Below are 21,796 nucleotides of genomic sequence, written 5' to 3'. Positions count from 1 at the left end.
TGCTAATTCTTGGTGAGGTGAGCTGGCTGGTATGGGTGGAGTGGGAGCTGCCCCCTGCCAAGCTGCATGCTCCCTCACCTGGGTGGTCTCTGCCAGCCAGATCCCTCGAAACTCCCATTTGATTTTTTTAAAAAAGCACAGCAGAGCATTTCCCTTTGTATGTTCCTAGAACAGAACCGTTTCTAAAACAACTTGAAGTAAAGTTTTATTATCTAAGCATCTTTTTTTGTTGTTGTTTTATTTAAGTGTACTAGAATGTAAAACCTTTATGGTTCAGGTTTTTAAAAACTGGTAGAATATTGTATTTGTCTCATCTGATGCACTGTATTTCAATCTATAATTAAAATTACAATATGTTTGCTCCCTGGTCTTTTTGTTGTCACTCTTTTAAGTGTTTTAGTAGGTTTTTCCCTTGGGGAAAATTAGTAATAATAAAGTAACATGTAGTAAATGTTTACTATATGCCAACCACAAATAATATATGTAAAGTGCCTAAATATTCACTTACAAAATCATACATGTAATTAATTCATCAGGAGTCTTAAGTGTTTGGCTGGAACAGATAAGTACTCTGATTTTAAAATGAGAAATGCCCCTTACCCATAAACTTGAGGAAATGCTGAAGGCAGGAAAACTACTGGAAATACCCAAGAGTCAAGGAATGGGTCCTCCTTGTACAGCGCTAAAACCTAAAATTTGCCTTTCCCCAATTCTAGGGGACTTCACGTTTTTGGAGCCCTGTAAAGGCCTATGTGAAATCACACTGCCCCCTACAGGTCAACCTTCTTATTAGGGCCTGAGATCTCTGACTGTCCTGAGAAGCACTGCTGAGTGAGAGAACCTAATATTAGGCAGAAGATGCTCAGTGGGACCAATTGCCAGGCAACTATCCCCAGCAGTGACACCAGAGCAGAAGGCTAGGAGGGCCACTGTGCCAGGTCCCCACTAGCCATGTGGAACTTCTGCACAGGGCAGTCACATGGTGAGTTTGAGTTTGAGGATTTGGTGCCGTTTCACTACCAGACTAGTTTAGCAAAATGAAAAAAAAAAAAAAAACTGCTATCAATGTGAAACAACTCCAATCACTGCACAGGATCTGTGCAGCGTGTTCATGCTGACAATTCCATCCATCTTCTTAGTTTGTAATTCAAGCTGTGAGTTGACAAGGTGGTCTGCTGGGACTTGATCCCCAACAGTCCACTCTCCACAGGCAGGTACAACGCCCCTTTTCTTGCTCAGCTTTCTCTACCTGAAACAACTCATATAACGAGAAGTTTTGCTGGTGACTGGCTTTCTCTGAGGACAGAGCAGTGGGCTGGGAAGCTGCCAGGCAGTGCAGCCACATCTATCCTCCCAGAGGAGTTGATGCTACCTGGCAAGCTGCAGCATCAGGCAGCCCATGAAGCCTGGGTGTGGCCTCTGGAGGCTCTGCTCCTGCGTCTGCCCTCCTAGCCCAGGATATTGGGCATATTATACTGCAGCTGTTGTATAATGGGAGGCCACCCCCAGAAGCCCTGACACTAGGCTGTTCATGAGGAGGTAACTGCAAGAACTCTCAACTTGGAGAAAACCTATGGCTGGAAATGAAGGGAATGAGCTCAGCTCCATATCAACTCTTGTAGGAAAAGAGAGCCATGTGACAAAAGCACCTCAACACAATCCCAATACAACGTTCCATTTTGTTTAATGCACACACTAGACATTTTACAATTCACACTTGGACACAGCACATACAAAAGAATGTACAGAGGATTCTGAGATCGGTCTCCAACACTTCTTCCTCAGAGAAATGATACTAACCCCAATCCAAGTGGCTGAGGCAGTGGGCCTGCCCCACAGCATGAGGACACTCCTCCCCACCAAGTTCCCTATCTTCTGTCTCCCTTAGCAGTCTTCCATGGAGCTGTGAGCTCACTTGGATACACTCAGAGCTAATACTATAAATGCTAAACATTTTATAAGTTCTCCCTGCCAAGCTTGGCTGATAATCAGTGTTCTCAATTGGCCTTTCCAGATCACTCCCTTTTTCCTACCACCTAGGACCAGACCTGAACTGACTAATGAAGCCTTCATATAGACAGGAGAGGAGTTCCCAAGGCTTCTGCAGGCCACAGTACCCAAGCAAGTGTCAAATGCCAGCGGGAAGAAGGAGCCCTTGGAATGATACTCTCTGCAAATGGGAGGCCAAGGACCGCCCAGGCCTGTCCAGGCACTTGAAGTTAGCGCCTGTGGGCCAAGTGATGGGTTTTATGCAGGAGGGCTTTACGCAGAAGGCACCGAGGTAGCTAAGGGAGAGCTGATAGGGCTCTTGTCACTGAAGTCAGTGATACTGAGAAAATGGTTTTACCAAGAGCATTTATTTTACATCGTGGCTGCAGGGTTTCAACGTCTGTGCCATCAGATGGGCCTCTCCATAAAAGTAAGATGGATAACACCCCTGAGGTCACCCTATCTAGGTGCCAATAGACCAAAGATGCAAAAATTCTTCATAGCCACCTCCAGCTCAGCAATGGCCAGGCTGCGGGGCCATCATCTCTTGATGTCCTTGGTATCAGGGAGGCACAAATCCGATTGATGATATTCTCACCAGCAGTGTGGAAGGTCTTGAAAACATGCAAATCTTGCAAACAATGCCTCCCTGACTAATTAAACTTCCTGAGGCCACATTTCCCTTCCTTCACGTTGCTGCGTCCTCAGTGCTCCAGCCTGCCTTTCAGACCCAGTGCTGGTGTGTCTGGGCCAAACAGGTCAGGGAACAGCTGGAAGGCTGCAAGTATTCACTGGGAGTGGGCTTACCAGACCACCTAGAGACAGCACCACCTCTGAAGCCCCTCTGCCATGAATAGGCTTTTAAAACAATGGACACACACAGTAGCATGCATTAGATGGTGGATGGGGTCTGCTTGGATTTCAGTGGTTTCCTTAAGAAATGGGAATGCCTCATCCCAGCTCAGCAAGGAGCAAATGTGCAGCATGTGGATTGCCTGGGGCCATCATGCAGTCCAAAGACGCCCTGAAGTTTTGTAAATAGAATCTTGCCTGCTGGTGACTTATATTCTGCTTTCAGAATTGCTCTCTGGGAGGCTGGAGGTGTGGCTTAGAAGGATTGCCCAGCATGAGGCAAAGAAGCAAACAATTGCTTTTTGACATGGCAAACTGATAACCAGCACACAGGGCTCTATGCTGTAGCTCAGCCTCTAACAGCAGAGCTTGCTGTGGGCAAGGGCTAAAGGAATACCACGAAGCCAGCTATGCTCTGGCCCAAACCACACAACTTGGGCCAGGTTAGGGGCCATTCCTTGGGTTCTCATGTCTAACATATCATCAATGTTCCAAATGCTCTTCATCAGAATCGACAAGGAGGATAACTACAGAGCTACACAGGCAGAAGCAGCTCCTTTTCCTCCTTCCATACATTTCTTTTTCTTTCTTCTACTTTGGTACCAGGAATTTAACTGGGATGCTTAACAACTGAGCCACATCCCCAACCTGTTTTGTTTTGTTTTGTTTTGAGATAGGGTCGTTTAGGGCCTCACAAAGTTGCTGAGGCTGGTCTCAAACTTGTGATCCTCCTGCCTCAGCCTCCTGAGCTGCTGTGATTACAGGTCTGTACCCTCCCATACATTTCTAGGCAACTTCTATGAGCATGGTTCTGGTTTCAATGCTCGTTCTCCATGCCTGTAGCTCTTGCTACTCAAATGAGCTCATATACAGGGTGGGGTGACCATCCATCACCCAGTAGAAAACATTTCCAAAGCAGAAATGACTCTTAAGAATTTTACCCTGGCCAGCCTAAGGCTACCCTTAGTCCCCTCTGGAATCTGGTAGGAATTAGGGCTGCAAGTCGCAGCTTCCAACTTCTCCAGATTCTTATACTCTCAGGGCAGGATTATCATGAGGTGTACATTTGCACTGAAGTAACTGAAAAGTCTCCACTTGTGCCAGCTCTAAAGGCCAGCAATGTAAAATCCAGGATTGGAAAAGAAAAACACTGCCCTGGGTATTACATGTGTGTGGCATTGCTTGGTGTTGATTTGTCTGCCCCGTGCAGGGATTCCAAGTGAACCGGGTGCTAGCAGGACCCAGCCACTTACAGCTCTCAGAGGTCACTGCCAGAGTCAGCCATTCCAGTGTGTACGGGGATCATACCACCTTTCGATTTATCACCCAAGCAGAAATGCTCTCCTTCCACACCGTCCCCAGTGTCCTCTTGCCTGCTCTCATCTTGGTTTCCCCTCCCCATGCTGAGGCTGGGACAGGATGGCCCTGAGGAGCTGGTGACCCAGCAGGTTCCGAGGATGATGCTGGTAATCTGCTGGAACTGGGTCTTGAGCCTCAGTACCAAGTCTCTTCAGAGCACCTGGGGCAGGGCAGACACCCCACCCTGCAGGCAGGGCACAGAAACCAAATTCACGAACACTCAAAGCTTGTCAGGAAAACTCACAACAATAAGAAGCCAATAATGTGGAAAGCGTAGCACAGCAGCTGGGGATCTACATGAGGGGCCGAAGGGTGGTGGCACCCTTCATGTGTGTCTGCTGCTGAATGGAGCCTCAGATTGTGGACAGTTCGGGTTGTGAGGGCTCTGCAGACTGTGTTTGCAGTGCTGAGTATTTCACTAGGGAAAGAAGACATGTGTTAGGTGGTCTCACCTGTATCCTGCACAGAAGGCCCTGCTAGGGACAGAATTGTGCTTCCTGCATGTTGGGTCAGGAACTGACCCAAGCCTGTCCCAGACACACTTCCTCTGGGGCCCATTCCCTGCCCTGTGTCGGACATGCCTTGGGCCCTGGAACAATGTTCTGGGTGGGTGAAGGGGGAAAAGGGAAGCCAGCCAGGCTCTGCAGAGCCCAGCCTCCACTTCCTCACCTGGAATCTGGAATGCTCCTCACAGGGTTACTGATTATTTTAAATAAAGCACTCAACACAGCACTTGGCCGGTACAGGTGCTCACTCACTCAATGGAGGCTAGAAGTTAAAACTTGTGATAGTGAATGCTACCTCTCATAGAATCCTTTTTTTCCACATTTGGACCCAGGGCTATTTTCATCTATTTGGTACAGCAACACCTTGATGATGACATGAGAACCTTGTTCCCCTTACACAACAGTCCCTCCTGATCTCCTTGGCCCCATCATAATGGCTGTTGCCCTGTGACTCTGGTCACAACACAACTGGGCAGCTAGTCTCCCTGTCTGTGCCATCCCAGCCTTAGCTGATAAGAAGCTGGCTTGCCTTCTGCTTCCTGAAGCCTTGCCAGGCCTCTCCACTGGCATTCTGGGCCACAGGCTGTATCTTCCTGGAGAAGCTGGCCACTCCAGACCAGTGGCCTGATCTTATGCGGCCTCAAATTGCTGCTAGTTCCTGAAGCCCCAAAGTGCTCACTGAGCAAGGAAGGGAAGGCTGAGAAGGTCTGGGTTTCACCCATGTACCCGCCCTGCCTTTGGCAATTTTCAAATCAAAAGGCTATAGATCTAGATGAAAAGTCTTCCCACAGCTCTATCTAAATGTGTCCAGGACATGTCCCTTTCTGCCAACAGGGAACAGAGGTACCTGGTGCTCCAGCTCAGATCAATCAAGAGCAAGAATAGCAGGAGTGCCCAAAAGTTGCTGACATGGCACCAGATGCTCTGACTGTCATCCCAGCAATGCCAGTCTCCTGAAGCCAGAAGACGCTGGCTGATCCAGGCACACCTGGGCATTTGTGGCCTTCTACTCTGGCTGGTCATTCTATGCTTCCCTAGCCCAGTTTTGCTCAGTGCTGGGGCCACCAACTAGGAGACTTTCAGCAAGGAATAGTAACCAAGATGTCCTCACCTTGGGGTTCCTCACATACAACGGCTTCCAGGTTCTCCCCTTTCACGTAGTCTGCATTGAGACCCTCTGGAAAGGGCAGATGGCCGTGTTAGTGATGGGCATGGAAATAAAGGGGCCCCCTGTGATTCAGCACTCCTGACTGAGTCCTCCATTACAGTAGCTGCCCACTTCAGACCCCTGTCCTGGACAACCTGGACATCCTTTATCTCAACTGAAACTGTCCATCTGGAACTGCACTGCTCAGGAGTACTCATCAGTGCCTCAGAGATGAAATATTATGCATCAAAGGCCGCTGACACCCTGTCCCTATAGGGCAGCTCTGCTCAGAAGAGGAGGCACCAGACAGCAGGGCTCAGCACCATCCACAGGTCCCATGTGTGACCCAGTGACCAGGGAGGTGGTGAGAGAGCCAAGTGCCACATGAGTGACTGATGGATACAGCACAGGGAGGGGGCAGATGGCTGAATGGAGCTCACTGTGGAGATGCCAACAAAGCCTCCTGCCAACACATGGCCTTCCCAGCAGCACCTGCACAGAGAAACCAAATGGCTTCTCCTGGCAGCGGGAATAACTGCTGTCCCCACCCAAGCTGGAAGGGCCCAGAGCCTACTGGCAGCTGCTCTAGTCTAGTTGGCTAACTGGAATGCAGAGATTCTACAAAGCATCCTCTTCAGTCCAGCAGAGGCTTGTAGTGGACAGCACACCTGCTGCTGCTAAAGGAGAATCCATAGACCTTGTCTCATCTCTTGGTAACCCAGGCCCTGCAGGAAAATTGTGGTTCTAATAGACCCAATTGACCAAGCACTGGCACAAGTCACACTATCATCCCAGGCCAAGGGCTGAAGATGGAAGCCAGATGAGCCTTTGAAAAATGCAGTCATTGCTCTTTGGCACAGGTGGCCAGCCCCATGCACAGCCAGGCAGGGGAGGGCCCAGCCCTGAAGGGTGGGGGCTGGGAGATTGCCTTCTGCCTGTACTTGCTCCTCAGGGATGGCCACTAGGGGGCATCTCAGTGTCCTCTCCGATCCTGCCCCATCCCTGACCCCCAGCCACACAGGCCTGGGGACAGAGGGTCTGGCAAGTGGCATCCTCACACACATATCAGGGAAAGCTAAAGATGGTTGTGTTTGCAGCCAAGTTGGTGAGTGCCAGGGAAGAGGATGGGGTGGGGAGCATGAGAAAAAGCAAGATGAGGCAAGGGAGGGGGAGGAATGATGAGGTGTCCAAGGACAAAGCACAAGGAACATAAGTAAATCAAAGCATGTTGTTACCTTGACCTTCTGCTGCATCTGAAGGCAAGACACGAATCTTAGAACCCTGGAGTAAGAACTCAGCTCCTGGCAACCAAACTCTTGGGCTTTCTGTGAGACACACTGACCACTGGCACTGGAGGCAGACAGGGGAAGCTGACAGACCCCAAAGCATGGGCTCCTTTGGTAGCAGTAGTGACCAAGAGCATCTGAGGCCCACATAGAAGGTGGAAGCAGGCCCTCCACAGAAACAAGTGTTTATGAGGTTAGCCACCCTACAAATATCCTCAAGACTGTTTCTGATCCTGGCCTGGACTAGATATCATTAGCACATCAGTACATGAAGCACACACAGTCCCCATGGAATGGACAGTCCAGAGAAATGCAGGGTTGGGGTCTAGTCAGACACAAACCCACTGGCCCTGCAGGTTCTGGCAAAGTCAGCAGGGGGCGTTGTGGCAGCACAAAAAAAAATGCAGCCAGTGCAGCCACAGGCTGGTCCTGGGGAAGGATTCCTGAGAGGGAATGCTCTGGGCCAGAGGATGAGAGGAGCTCTCTGGAGACAGAGGCTGCAGGGTGGAGAGGGCAGGGCATCCAGGGAAGCAGGTATGGCTGTAGAGAAGGCTTCCAGGGACAGGGAGGAGCCGCACCATAGTGGGCTTTGAATGCCAAGCTCAGGGCCTGGAACATAACTTGAGGGCAGCCAGAAACACGAGGTCCAGGCATTTTAAACAGGCCCTTCTTGAAGAGGGAGAATTATGGGAGGGGAGAGGGGCAGGCAGGAGGCAGATGAAACCATCCAGCTAGGAGATGGAAGAAGACCTGGGCCTGGACAGGCAGTGGCCATGGCAACAGTGAGAGAGCTGTGGCTCAGAGGAGACACATTGGGTGGCACAGGTCCCAAGGTTGGGAGTACACAGGTCGGGCACAGGAGGGAATCCCAGGCCTTTACCTTCGGGAGACAGACACCCAGGGAAAGAGGGGGGTTGACAAAGAAGAGCAGTAAAGTCCAAGATCAACAGAGTGGGGGAGAGTTCCCTCTGGAACCAGCCACTTTACCTGCTAATTCAGTGTGTGAAACCTCACACCTGTTGGTTTATTAAACAAGTGTGAAGACAATGTATTTTTCCTTTTACCTTAGTGTCCCTATAAACACATCCAATCAAGATGTTTATTCTATGTTTTGGAAATCAACCCATTTTCCTCCTGTCTATTCCTACCCAGGTGGCTCTGACCTTATTTGGTCACAAGATTTGTTCATACAGCTGAGGCCCAGAAGACCCACTCTGTCTGTTCAACCCAAGTCCTCTTGGCCATCTGTTGCCCTGCCCTTGCCAGGCTGAGGCACAGGGCTGGCTTCTCACCCACAGGAACAGTCCTGAGGCTCTGGGTGTGAATGCATGATCTGCATTCACCCAGCTCTAGTCCTTTTGTAAAATGGGGTCATCAGGGTCTACTTGGAGTTGGACCACATCACTTCATCTCTCAGGCCCCAACAACTTCACCCTCAAGTATGAGAATGGACCGGAGTGGACCTGAGTGAGCTCTCACCTCAGTGCTCCTCCTACCAGTCAGAACTCCAGGGTGTACTTTTCAGGGCATAGAGATAACTTGATAAGACTTTTCACACTCTAGTCAGTCATAGGGCCCTGGGAAGCTTAGGTTTGTGCCACCAATCTCATAGAAGTCCCAGGGTTCCAGGAGAAAAGTCTGAAACCACTAAGATTCATATTTGGAGTCTACTACTTATTAAGCCTCTCAAGGTGAGATCTTTCTGGATTTAGGATGAAGGCAGAGACTGAGCAACATGGCCACAAGCCAAAGAACATTTGGAACCCCCAGAAACTGTAAGAGGCATGGAAGAATTGTTTCCTAGAGCCTCCAAAAGGATTACGGCCCTGCTGACATCTTGCCCTCAGATTTTCAGCCTCCAAAACTGTGAGAATGAGTCTCAGTTGTTTTAAGCTACTCAGACTGTGGTTCTTTGTCCCAACAGCCACAGGATAATGCAACAGTTGTGCAGGTCGAGACTGCTTGTTTGGCAAACCTTACTCGTGAATCCTGTTGCCTCCCAAGTTAGAGGGGTTCTTGTCTGAGTACCTCCATGGCTAAGGACCAAGCACAGAGTGGCAGTTCCTCTCCTTGCCTCCCCATGTACGTAGGAAGGGAAAAGAGCAGAATAGCAGGACAAAGAGGTATGCCATGTGACACTTCTAGACCTCCAGTAAATGTGCAGACCTCCCACTAGTTTTGGGGTCCACTGTTATGGTTTGGATGTGGATATAGTTTGGATTGCTCAGGTGTGAGACAGTGCAAGAAGGTTCAAAGGAAAAAAGATTGGATTGTGAGAGTCTCAACCCAATCAGTGAATTAATCCCCTGATCAGGATGAACTGTATGGTAACTGAAGTGTAGGGTGAGGCTGGAGGAGGTGGGCATAGAGGGCATGGTTTTAGGTTCATATTTGTGTCTAGTGAGTGGAGTCTCTCTCTCTGCTTTCCGATCATCATGTGGGCTGCTTCCCTCTGTCATGCTCTTCTGCCATGATGTTCTGTTTCACCTTGAGCACCAAGGAATGGAGCCAGCTTTCTAAAGACTAGGACCTCTGAAAATCCTGAGCCCTCAAATAAAATTTTCCTTCTCAACAGTTGTTCTGGTCAGGTCTGTTAGTCATAGCAGCAAAAGATGTGAGGGCAGGGTGTGGCCCCATAGCAACCTTTTAGGATCAGAAAGGGGATGTTTTCAGAACCATAAGAGCCCTGGCTTGCCCAATGGCATTTGCTGCTATGTTTAAAATCCCCAAGAAAGTATGGCCTTCTGGTCAGCAGGAGAGGGAGCTGTTGACCTAGAGCCTCTGGTAGCCCCACATCCCCTTGAATGTGATCAGAGGCCATAAGGATATCCCAGGGCCCCTTCCATTCTAGGGAAGGAAATGCCACAATGGTCACTGAGCTCTGTCTCCATATAGCCTCCGAGTACTGGGGCCCCTGGAATGTCAAGGTCACCTGGAAAACTCCCATCTGTTGTCACAGACTGATGTACACTTCAGTTGGACCTCACTTTGTCCCTGTGGATTTTAAAAGGGTACCCCACACCATGGCCCAGGCAGTACACTTAGAAGCTAGTGTGGGGCCAGATGTGGGAGGGATGTGTCTACACTGACCCCTTCACTGTTCAGGTGCACTTACGCTGAATGCTGAAGCAAAACTTCTTCTGCTGGTAGGAGATGTAGCTGGACACAGCACCAATCAGGGCCATGGCCAGGGCACTGGCTACTCCAGCGATGGTGCCAGTCTCAGCTGACATGCCTGGGCACAAAAGAACAGGGAGAGCTTTTGCAGAGCACCTTGGAGCTTAGCTCAGGAGTGGGCTTCTCTACTTACCCCGAACTAAGCTGGTCCAGATGCCATAACCCCCATGTCCATGCAAGAAGGCTAAGCCATGGATGTCCAGGGCATGACAGTGACACAGTACTCCTTGGATTTGCCAAATACTTTTGGTCTTGTATAAAGACTTGCATTTTGAGGAACTTGAAATGTAGACATGGAAATGGTACTGTGCCCGCTCTTACTAAGGCCCAACCACAGCTCTGGGTCTTGGGTCAACAGACCCCCTCATTGGACCACCTCCCCTGGGACCCAGATCTTCATGCTAGTTCCTTTTAAAGACTGCGCCCCTCTGCTATTTGCCTTATGGCTCTCTGCTGAAAACATTTAGGGGAAGGGCAGGGTACACCCTGAGACCAGCGTGGGACAGCACTATTTTCCTTATGGCTTCCAATGAAACCTTAGGGTACAGATACTCACCAGATCCAGGGTCATCACTGCTGCCATAGCCACCATCACCTGGAAAGGACAAAAACACTTAGTGTCTGCTGTGAACCTGCGGCAATGTGGATGGCAGGGCCTGTTTCTTTATGCTCGTCACCTGCAAAGCCCAGGCTTCAGGGTAGAATTGCTCATCATTCAGTTAGCTCCCTAGTTTTTCTCTCTGCTATCCAATGGGGCAGCTGCATTTAGCACCCCACCTACAAGGGAGGGAGCAGAGGCTGGCAGGCAGCAGAGGTTGAGTACAGGCCAGGCCTGACTGAATGACAACACCATGTGTCCCCCATAGGAATGTTGACAGGGGTTGAGGACAGAGGGGGAGGGATTTGGCTGTGTTTCTAAGTGGGTGACACGGAGAATCCTTGTGATGACAGAACTATTCATCTCCACCATAGTAATAATAACACCAGTCAACACCTGTGATACAACTCCACAGAGCTCTACACACACACACACACACACACACACACACAACACTCCCTGACAAGCAATTGGTACTAATTCAGGACATTAATTAGCCCTGAGTTTGTACTTCTTGTCACCCTCCTCCTTTTAAGACCAAATGCTCATTGATGGAAGGAGATGATTTTTTCTGGGCCCAGAGTTCTTAGGGGAATCCAACCTGTGGTGTTGGAGGCTATGGGTTCTGATATTTTCTTTACTAATCAAAGAGTCTTGGGAGGTGTAGGATAATGGAATGTAAAAAGTGTACCATGGTGGGGGGGGCAATGATTGTGGGGGGGGATGAGGGACAGTGGCTATATGGGAACTCCCTGTACTTTGCACTCATTTTGCTGTGAATCTAAAGATGCTCCAAAAAATAAAATCTATTTTTGAAAAAAAGAGTCAAAGGGCAGGAGAAAATGAGATTTGTTATTCTCCCACCGAGGACTGAATCATGGAATCAGATGCATCTTATAAAGATCTCAGATTGGCTATGCACAAAACAAATAACACAGCATTTCTAACAAACACACTTGCTATTGTTGGAGAAAGCAGAGTGGGAAGAAGCGTAGGAGTTGCCATATACACTAATGTGTGAGTGGCAACAAGGTCACCAGTGAGTGCTTGCAGAACTACAATGCTGGCCTGTCATTGGTCCCCTCTACTGTTCTAGAGGTGGCTATTGCCAAGGATAAAGGCAGATATCCACATAGGCTCCCTCTGTTGACACATTCAAGTGACTAGATTTCCAGGTTTTGAACCCTCTTAGTAATTATTTTTTGAGGTAGGGGGTGTGTACCAGGGATTGAACTCAGGGGTACTTGACCACTGAGCAACATCCCATCCCTGTTTTGAATTTTATTTAGAGACAGCGTCTCACTGAGTTGCTTAGTGCCTTGCTTTTGCTGAGTCTGGCTTTGAACTTATAATCCTCCTGCCTCAGCCTCCTGAGCTGCTGGGACTACAGGATCCTGCCACTGCGCCCAGCTCTAGGTAATTCTTTTACATAAAGAGAGAATGAAGCTGAGTGTAGTCCCAAGCCTGCTCACTTCCTCATCTCCCCCCAGGGGTGTACAGAGAGACTGGCCAACAGATCCAAACACTTAGGCTCCTGATTATCTAGCTGTGATTATAGGAAACACTGACTTAAGATGATAACCAAAACTGTAATTCTTTCTTCTCCAAAAAAGGGATCTCATCCTGTGAGGCTAGAGGAAAAATAGAACTCATCACCCCAAATCCTGTCCAGTTGAGTTGCATGAACCTTGTTACTGGAGTTAGCCACGCCAAGGTCCTGGCTTTGATAGCTCTTTGGCCACTGAGCTCTGGTTACTTTACCTGAGCTCAAGCTGAATCCAGCTCCTCTACACAATGCACTCTGCTCAAAAGATGGTCTTGGGACAAGCAAAAAAAACCACCGGCATAAAATAAAGTGATACATCTCAGTACCATCCAAGAAAATGAGTTCCCAATAAAAATAAAATGGATGAAGCCATAAAAGCACTAAAAGAAATTTTAGGACAACATTTATATTATCTTAGGGGTAAGGAATGACTTTCAAACATTATCATAAAGCAGGAAACACAAAATGGGAAATAGTGTACCACATGTAAAAACTTTAGTATTAAGAGAATAAGCAACAAAAGGAAAAATAAACTGAATTTTATAAAAATTAAAAACAATTTGTGTTTCAAAGGACATCATCAAGAAAGTGAAAGATGGCTCATAGAATGGGAGAAAATATTGGTAAATTATATAACTGATAAGAGACTTGTATTGAGGATATATAAAGAATTCCTAACAACTCAATAATAAGACCAATAATTCAATTTAAAAATAGGCAAAGGCTGGGGCCGGGGTTGTGGCTCAGTGGTAGAGTGCTTGCCTTGCATGTATGAGGCACTGGGTTTGATTCTCAGCACCACATAAAATAAATAAAAACAAATGAAATAAAGGTATTGTGTCCATCTACAAATAAAAAATATTTAATAAAATATAAAAAATAAAAATAGGCAAAGGATTTGATGGCCAAAAAGACACACAAATAGCCAATAAGCACCTGAAAAATCAGTCCATGTAACTCAGGAAAGGCACCCCAAAATCATAATGAAATGCCACAAAAAGGAAGAAAGGAGAAAGAAAATGGTGAGGAAAACTGAAATTCTCTTATACATTAGTAAGGACAACTGTTAAACCATTTGAAAGTACCCCCAGGAATCCATGTACTGGAAACTTAATCCCCAAAGTCATATGTCAATGGTATTTGGAGGTGGGATATTCAGGGGGGTAATCAAGGTTAGATGAGGTCAGGAGGGTGGGTCCCCATGATGGCATTAGTGGACTGATTAAAAGAAGGCAAGGGAGGGAGGATGTAGGTTCAGTGGATTAGACAAAGGGGAAGAAAGGGAAGAGGGTGGGATGGGAATGGGAAAGACAGTAAAATGCACTGGACACAACTGTCCTATGATCATATATGAATACATGATCAGTGAATCTCCACATCATGTACAAGCCCAAGAATGGGCAGTTCCAGCCTCCAGAACTGTAAGGTAAATAAACATCTTTCCTTTATTAATTACCCATTCCATGTATATACAATATGTCAAAATACACTCCACTGTCATGTATAACTAAAAGAACAAAAATTTTTTAAAAAAGAGGAATAGAGACCAAGGCTACCATGTTCATTCTGTCCTGCCACATGAAGGCTTCAGCCATGTCATGATCCAGCAAGAAAGCCCTCATCAGATGATGAGCATATGTCAGCATCATGCCGTTAGACTTCCCAGCCTCCAGAACTTGGTACTAAATAAACCTCGATTCTTTTTTGTTATTTTTACTTATGTATGTATGACAGTAGAATGTATTTTGGCATATTACGCATACATGGAGGACAACTTATTCTAATTACAATCCTGTTCTTGTGGTTGTTCATGATGTAGAGTTACCATGGTTGTGTATTCAAATACAAGGCTAGGAAAGTTATGTCCATTTAATTCTGTTGTTCTTCCTATTCCCCTCTCCCCTCCCTACCCATTGTCTAATCCAATGGATTCTATTCTTCTCTTCCCTACCCTTCTTTTTTGTGGTTTAGCATCCACATATCAGAGAGAACAATCAGTCTTTGATAAACCTCTATTCTTAACAAATTACCCAAAACAAACAAACAAAAAAACAAATTACCCAGTCTGTGATCATCAGTCACACCAACAGAAAACAGACCAAGGCAGATATATATTCAAGACATACGTCCACATAAAAACTTGTATGCCAATATTCATAACAGCAACATTCATAAAAGCTAAAAAGTAGAAAAAATGCAAAGTTATTTGAGTGAATAAATGAAATCTTTTTAGAATATATGCAAAATGGCTTCCTAATCCATAATGTAAAATGAACCCTTACCAACCTATGAGAAAATTGGGCCAAGATATGGACAGGCAATTCACAAAATATATTGTCCAATAAGACATATAAAAAGTTTCACTTCTTTTGAATTAAAAAAATGCAAATTTGAACAGGACAGTGTTTTGCTCTGAATGATTTTACAGAGATTACAAAACCGTGATGTTGATGGAGGCAAAGGTCTAAGAAAAAAGGTATCTACTTGCTTCCTCATGGTTGAAATGCAAGATGGTACAACCTTAATGCAAAGTCTCATCTTTAAAAACGGATACCTTCTATGACCTAGCAATTTGACTGTTAGGAATTTAACTGACAGAAACAACTGTGCTTTTGCATATTCAGCATGACAATGCTCATCTTGACACTGTCTGTGTACAGTAGCAAAAGCTGGGGGAACCTCTCTGTACAAAAACAGGTAGCTGGTTAAAGACATGATGGTATAACATAATATTATGTTGTCACTGAGAGGGTATTATAGAACACATTTCAACAATAGAGCATGGTTGAATAAAAACTGGTGGTAAAAGAATACAATGATCACAGACACACTTCTTTACAAATATATATTTGTGCATAGAAAAAGAACTTCCAGTTTATATTCCAAAGTATTATTGGCCCTTCTCCCTAGATGGCACAACAACAAACAACTTTTTTACATAATTTTTTTACATATGTACACTTTTTTTTAAAGAATTCTAGAAAACTTGTAAATATGTAAGCCCCATATGATCTATTTCTCTCCAAGAGACTATTTCACAAGTCATTGCAAGATCTTCATTTTCTAATACAGTACATTTTATCCCACCTGCCTTCTGAGCTCATAATTATATAGCAAAGGGACTATGGTACTCTTCTGTCACACCAGAAATTTCCCTGTACAGTGTACTTCATGCTGCAACTTGCTTTCAGCACAGACATCTAGGCATATAAATAGTGGTACAGACTGCTATAGCTCTAGGAACCTCTGATCTAACGATAGCCACTGTAGCAACAGTGAGCACCTGCCACATCAGGTCCCAGAGCTACAGGAACCCTGTAGATGTAGCAACCACCACCGCTATGAGGGCAGCTACAGTTATGCTGACCACCATAATTATAGGGACCCTGTAGAACAGGAGGCACTGGCTCAGTGAGAAAGTTGTACGCAATGGTTTCAATATGGTTTGTCCTCTTGGAAACTGGTGTTGTAATCTGATTGCCACTGGTAGTGCTGGGAGATGGGGCCTTTAAGACATGATTAGGTCTTGAAAAAGGATTAAGTCTTTTGTCCTGGGGATGGATTAGTTAGCACAAGAGCAGGTTGTTATACTGTGTTTTGACTCATCTGTAGGTGTCTACTTGCACTTCCACTTTTCTGCCCTATTATAATACAACATGGGGCCTTACTAGAGGGGGTTGTTCAATCTCAAGCTTCTAGCCTCCAGAACTGTGAGGTAAATCAACATCTTTCCTTTATTAATTACCCATTCTTAGTTATTCTGTTACAGCAATAGAAAATGGACTAACACATTGTGAATAAGCCCCATTTTCAAAGTAGGTGTCAGACACCCCAGCAGCTCAAATACAAAAACAACAATGTACACATACACAGCCTTGAGTTCTATACAGTCACACACCTGGAGAGGCAAGGACACAATGCATGTAGATGCCATTCTCTGATAGGATCCCAAGCCCTGGCTCATGGTGAGGAATGACACATTCAGTTGCCAAGGACACAGAGAGTCATATAACAGAAGGATAACTGTATCTAGAACTGTTAGCGGAAGATGTTTTAGTGTTTAAATACATTTGTGAGTATTCTGGACTTCGATGAGACACAGTTTGGGCTTTCAGATAGTTTATAAATGTATTTCATTATCTAAAATTAAATGGCAGAAGTGCAAAATAAAATTAAATTAATAAATAAAGTGTATTGTTTTGGATGTGAGGTGTCCCCCAAAAGCTCACATGTGAGATAGTGCAAAGTTTAGAGGAGAAATGATTGGGTTATGACATTAACCTAATCATTGAATTAATCCCTGATGGATTAACTGAGTGGTAATTAACTGAGGCAGGTGGGGTGTAGTGAGAGGAGGTCATTATTGGGGGCATGCCTTTGGGGTATATATTCTGTATTTGGTAAGTGGAGTCTCTCTGCTTCCTGATCATGTGAGCTGCCTCCCTCTGCCACACTCTTCTGCTATGATGTTCTGCCAATTGAGAACAGACACAAGGACCAGAGGAAGGTCAAGGTAAGGTAATCACTTTATGAAAAGGCTACAATATACCAGCACCCTTAAGGACCGAGCTTCAGTGTAGTAGAGGACAGGACTGAGGTCACACAGAAACTTCCTGTTACTTCTGCTACCCCATCTCCCACAAGCACCCTGAAGCTCAACTGGGAGAAAGCTGGATTTACAGGTCAGACACAGAGTTCACCTACCCTCACACTGCACCCTTACCCACACCTTCTGGGAAGTCCTGGGCTCCCTCACATGTTTCATCCCATGCCATGATCCCACCCCTAATGTGAATCACAGGATCAACAGGTTTATATTTTTTACATAGCCTTCATTTCTAAAATTGTTGGGTCACTAGGTAGGTGTATGTTTAGTTTTCTAAGAAATTTTACCAACAATGCATGAGAATTTCAGTTGTCTCACATCCTTATCAACATCTGATATTATCAGTATTTTTTTTCATTTTAGCTATTCTGATAGGTGAGTTGTAGTATATTATTGTGATTTTAATGTGTATTTCCTTGAAAAACATTGATTTTGAATATAATAATCTCCTCTATGAAGAGTCTATTCAAATGTTACACTCAGTTTTAACTGGGCTATTTGTTCATTATTATGCAGTACCTTTAAACAGAGGAGTGACACATGATCAGACTCATGTTCTTGATGGTTCTCTGGAAGCTGCACGGAAGGCAAACTGGATCAAGGAGACCAGATAAGGGGTTAGGGGAAAATCCATGGAGAGGAGATGAGAGTCTGGAATTGATGGGAGGTAAGGAGAAAGAATATTCCAGTTTCAAAATATACAAGAGGAAAGGACTTCTAACATGAGACAGTGAGGAGAACACATTCTCTCCTTAGAAACTGCTTTACTTTCAGTCAGAGCAGCTTGAGTCAGAGGCAGTTTTGCTCAGGACTGCCCTCATTTTTCCTCCCCCTAGGTCTTTTAACAGATTGTTCCCTGGATACCATAAAACCCAGCAACCATGCTGCAGATGCCAAAGGAGACAGACTTGACTTGGAGCACTGTCAGGTAACATGGAAATCTTGGAGTTCAGTGAATAGGGAAGGCCAGCAGTTTCTTTCACCTGAGCAAGACACCAACCAGTTACCTGGCTAAGATCTAATAGGGAAATGGGGAGGTGAAGCAACTGCAGAGAGCTTAAAAAAGTCTTTACATATTCCTAGTCATCCTGAAGCTAAATATAGGCCCAGCAGAGTCTAGTACAGGATGAAGGACAACCATAGAGATACTAGAGCAGAACTAAGATTCTACATATGAACACTTACATTTATGTCAACTGGTTTTCAACCAAGGAGCCAAGATGATTCAAAGGAGGAATGGACAGCTATAAGGATGGCCTTAACCTAAGAAGGGCCTTAGCCTAACACCATTTTAAAATAAAACTACAGTCCCCACCAGGCACGCCTACAGAGCCCTCTAATATTGTTATCAGGCATAGCCTGATAAAATAAGTCACTTTTCACAACCCTGACAAAACTCAGAGTGAAGTCACTTGTCATTTGTCTTCGCCCTGATAAAGTCAGAGGCAAGAGATCAGGGTGTAAACCACCAGACCAGATGTCCTGACCCCAGAATGAAAGACATCACTGAGAAACGCAGTAATGGCTGATAGGGATTCAAAGGGTGGGTAGAAGCCCCCAGACTTAGCATAAATGATGGAGCAAATGAACAGACTTTCAGCCAGCTGACACTGATGCCCACATGCTGGAGAGCCTGATGAGGACCTGGACTGACACCCCAACTCTTCTCATCATTTGCCTGATCCTCTGCATTGTTGTCCTCACTGCTGTCAAACTCTACAGCTACATCTTGACCCTGGTGAGAGGCACAACTTCTCCCTACGACCCTCTCCCCAGTGGGCCATCAGCTCCACCCCAGGAGAAGCCTGTCTTGGTTCCTGATCTGGTCACTATGGTCTGAGTGAGTGGACACCTACCTGACTTAAAACCTAAGGCTTGAGACTTAAGATCTGGCACTTGAGCTTAGCATACAGAGGGAATTGTCATTAGCCTGTCATGATTAAGTGTGTTTGCAGTGCTTAGAATTAATCTAGAATTGTTTGCTGTGAATTGATTACGTCTATTGCAGTGCCCAGCATTAAGGATTGTCATTTTCTTGATTAAGAACCTATAGAGTGAAATTTTATTGAGTAATTTGAGTGAATAAAGCACTGAAAAAGGCATTAGTGTGTGGACATTCTTTATTTCTCCCCTCGACTGCATAGTCACACCTTTCTCCATCGCGACAATAGCCTTGTCAACAAACAGTGCTAAAGCAACTGAATATCCACATGTCAAAGAAAAAATCATGTCCTAATCTCATACCATAGATAAATGAACTCAAAATGGAGAAAAGTCTTAAATGTAAGGCTAAAACTGTAAAACTCTTGGCAGACTTAGGGAAAGGTCTCCAAAGCATAATCTATAAAAGAAAAAAATGAATGAGTTGAACTTTATAAAATTACTAGTATCTTTATTCTACAAACAACCCTAGAGCGAAAAGGAAAAGACAAACCACAGACTGGGAAAAAATATTTGCAGAATCATATACATAATATTTGTATCCAGATTATATAAAGAGCTCATTAAATGTCAACAATAAGAATGCAAATCACCTAAATTTTAAATTGGGGAAAAATATAAACAAATTTCACCAGAGAATATAAAATAAGAAATAAACAATGGTTTGGGGTGTAATTCAGTGGTGAAACATTTGCCTGGTATGTATCCTCTTCAGTAAGGGGATGCAAAAGAAAACCACCAGAACGCAATACACACCTATTAGAATGTCTGAATTTAAAAAAAAAAAAAAAAAAGAAAAAAAAGAAACTGACAATACCAATCACTGACAAAGATGTGAAGCAACAGGAACTCTCATTCATTGCTGGTGGGAATGCACAGTAATACTGTCACTTTAGAGGATAGCTTGGCAGTTTCTTGCAAAGTTAAACATAGACTTGCCATATGAACCAGCAAGCACGCACCTAAGCTATTTATCCAAGTAAGCTGAAAACCTACGCCTGCACAAAAATCTGTAGGGTAAATGTTTAAAGCAGCTTGATTCATATTCACCAACAACTGGAAGGTGAATGGGTAAATAGTGGTATATTTCTACTATGGGTTGTTATTCAGTACTAAAATGAAACAAGCTATGAAAAGATATGGATGAACTTAGCATACTGCTAAGTGAAAGAAGCCAGTCAGAAAAGGCTATATCCTATACAATTGCAATGACACGGCATGTTGGAAAAGAAACAGCTATAGAGATGGTGAACAGATCAGTGGTTACAATAATAGAAGACAGATAAGACTTGAAGGAGGGAGGAATAACTGAGGATTATAGAGGGAATGTGTAGAAGAACTTACAATAGAACAAAACAAAACATGAACTAAGTGGGTGGAGGAATCCCCGGATGGAATGTCAACAGTGACAAATGAATTTAACCCATTATAAACATATGGCAAAACCACACTGAATGCATAGGGGTGGTGGAGATGGTCTAAGTAACTGGGAAACAAAGGGGGTATGGGCTGAGAATTCTTATACTGATATACAGGCATAGCTGAACTAAGCAAGAAAGGAACAGGATGACAGATGGTAGAAGTCAGGTTCTCACCATCAGAGAGGCAAGTTACAGATAAGCAAGCAAGCAAGACCAAAATAAGCCTTTTGGCACTAGATTCAAGTAGATGTAAGTATGAAGCAATGTTTAGGTTAATATAACTACAGACAATTAAGCCTAAAAATAATCATAGCTATGTGTGCATACTTAGTGCTATGTGTCACATGTTTGTATACCCCTCACAAATTCATATGCCGAAGTCTTGACATCCACTGTGATGCTGTTAGGAGGTGGGGTCTTTGGGTGGTTATTAGGTCCTGAGCATAGACCTCTCATGATGGGGTTAGGGCCTTATAAGAAGACATATGACAGAGCTTGTATCCTCCTTCTGATCTCCATGTGAGCAAACAGAGAGAGGGCAGCCAGCTACAGGCAAAGAACCTAGGTCACACATGACATAAAGCTGAAACCATCAGTATGTCACTAGGAAACACAATGGGAGAAGCTTCTTACATGCACTCAGATACAAATGACAGGGGAATACCAAAGAAGCTATCGACCGAAATGGGGAAAAATCCCAGTCCAGACTAGGCAGGGAGGGAGTGAAGGGGGAGGGGGAGGGTTCACCCTCTTAGGCAAGGTAAGAGGACCTATTGACAAAAGACTGGCATTTTCACCCAGATGAAATATGGGCATCCTAAAGGGCCAGGGAAAAGGTTTCATGAGGAAAAAATACATAACAGATAATATATTGTTTCACAAACACACTAAAGTATAGCTGAATCTATTCCCTGGGACATGAGGCTGGAAATGCATTAATAGATATTCTCTTTATGCTGAAGTTTATAATTTATTTAAATGTGAGGCTTTACCTTTGCTCCCAGCATGAACATGTTTTTGTGTAAAGGATAGTGTCTGAGAAGATAATTGTGTGCTTGTCATAATCGTGTTTCAGTTTCACACTTGTCCTTTCTGGTGGGACCCCTTGATCTTCTTTTACTGACACCCATAATGACAGAGGATATAACTGAAGCTAACAATTGATTATTCGTTACAAGAGAAGTTCCAATGTGAACCTAATTAAATAATTTCCTTACACTTCTTCCTTGCTAAAACAATTACTTTTAATAAGGAAAAGCTCCTGACATGCCATTCAGACCTTCCCTCACATGCATGCTTACACACACAACTACTGCCCTCATCTCCCCATCTGGAAATACCATTTGTCACCCAGAAGTAATTGGCTAA

The 21,796-nt window shown here is 44.9% G+C and overlaps 1 protein-coding gene across 1 annotated transcript in view; it reads right to left on the bottom strand.

Moving 5' to 3' along the window:
- Positions 1-1,667: 1,667 nt before the first annotated feature.
- Positions 1,668-21,796, bottom strand: part of Cd99l2 (CD99 molecule like 2) — a 109,733-nt gene continuing 89,604 nt past the window's right edge. The window contains exons 7-10 of the mRNA XM_026403521.2: positions 10,873-10,911; positions 10,255-10,374; positions 5,818-5,883; positions 1,668-4,618 (exon numbers count right to left, since the gene is read on the bottom strand). Of these exons, the coding sequence (XP_026259306.1) occupies positions 4,554-4,618; positions 5,818-5,883; positions 10,255-10,374; positions 10,873-10,911 (290 nt within the window). The 3' untranslated portion in view covers positions 1,668-4,553. The remainder of the gene's footprint in view (positions 4,619-5,817; positions 5,884-10,254; positions 10,375-10,872; positions 10,912-21,796) is intronic.

This window comes from Urocitellus parryii, chromosome X, assembly GCF_045843805.1.
Source record: "Urocitellus parryii isolate mUroPar1 chromosome X, mUroPar1.hap1, whole genome shotgun sequence".
NCBI lineage: Eukaryota > Metazoa > Chordata > Mammalia > Rodentia > Sciuridae > Urocitellus > Urocitellus parryii.
The sequence above is the reverse complement of the archived record's forward strand: the minus strand, read 5'-3'. Positions and strand labels throughout refer to the sequence as shown.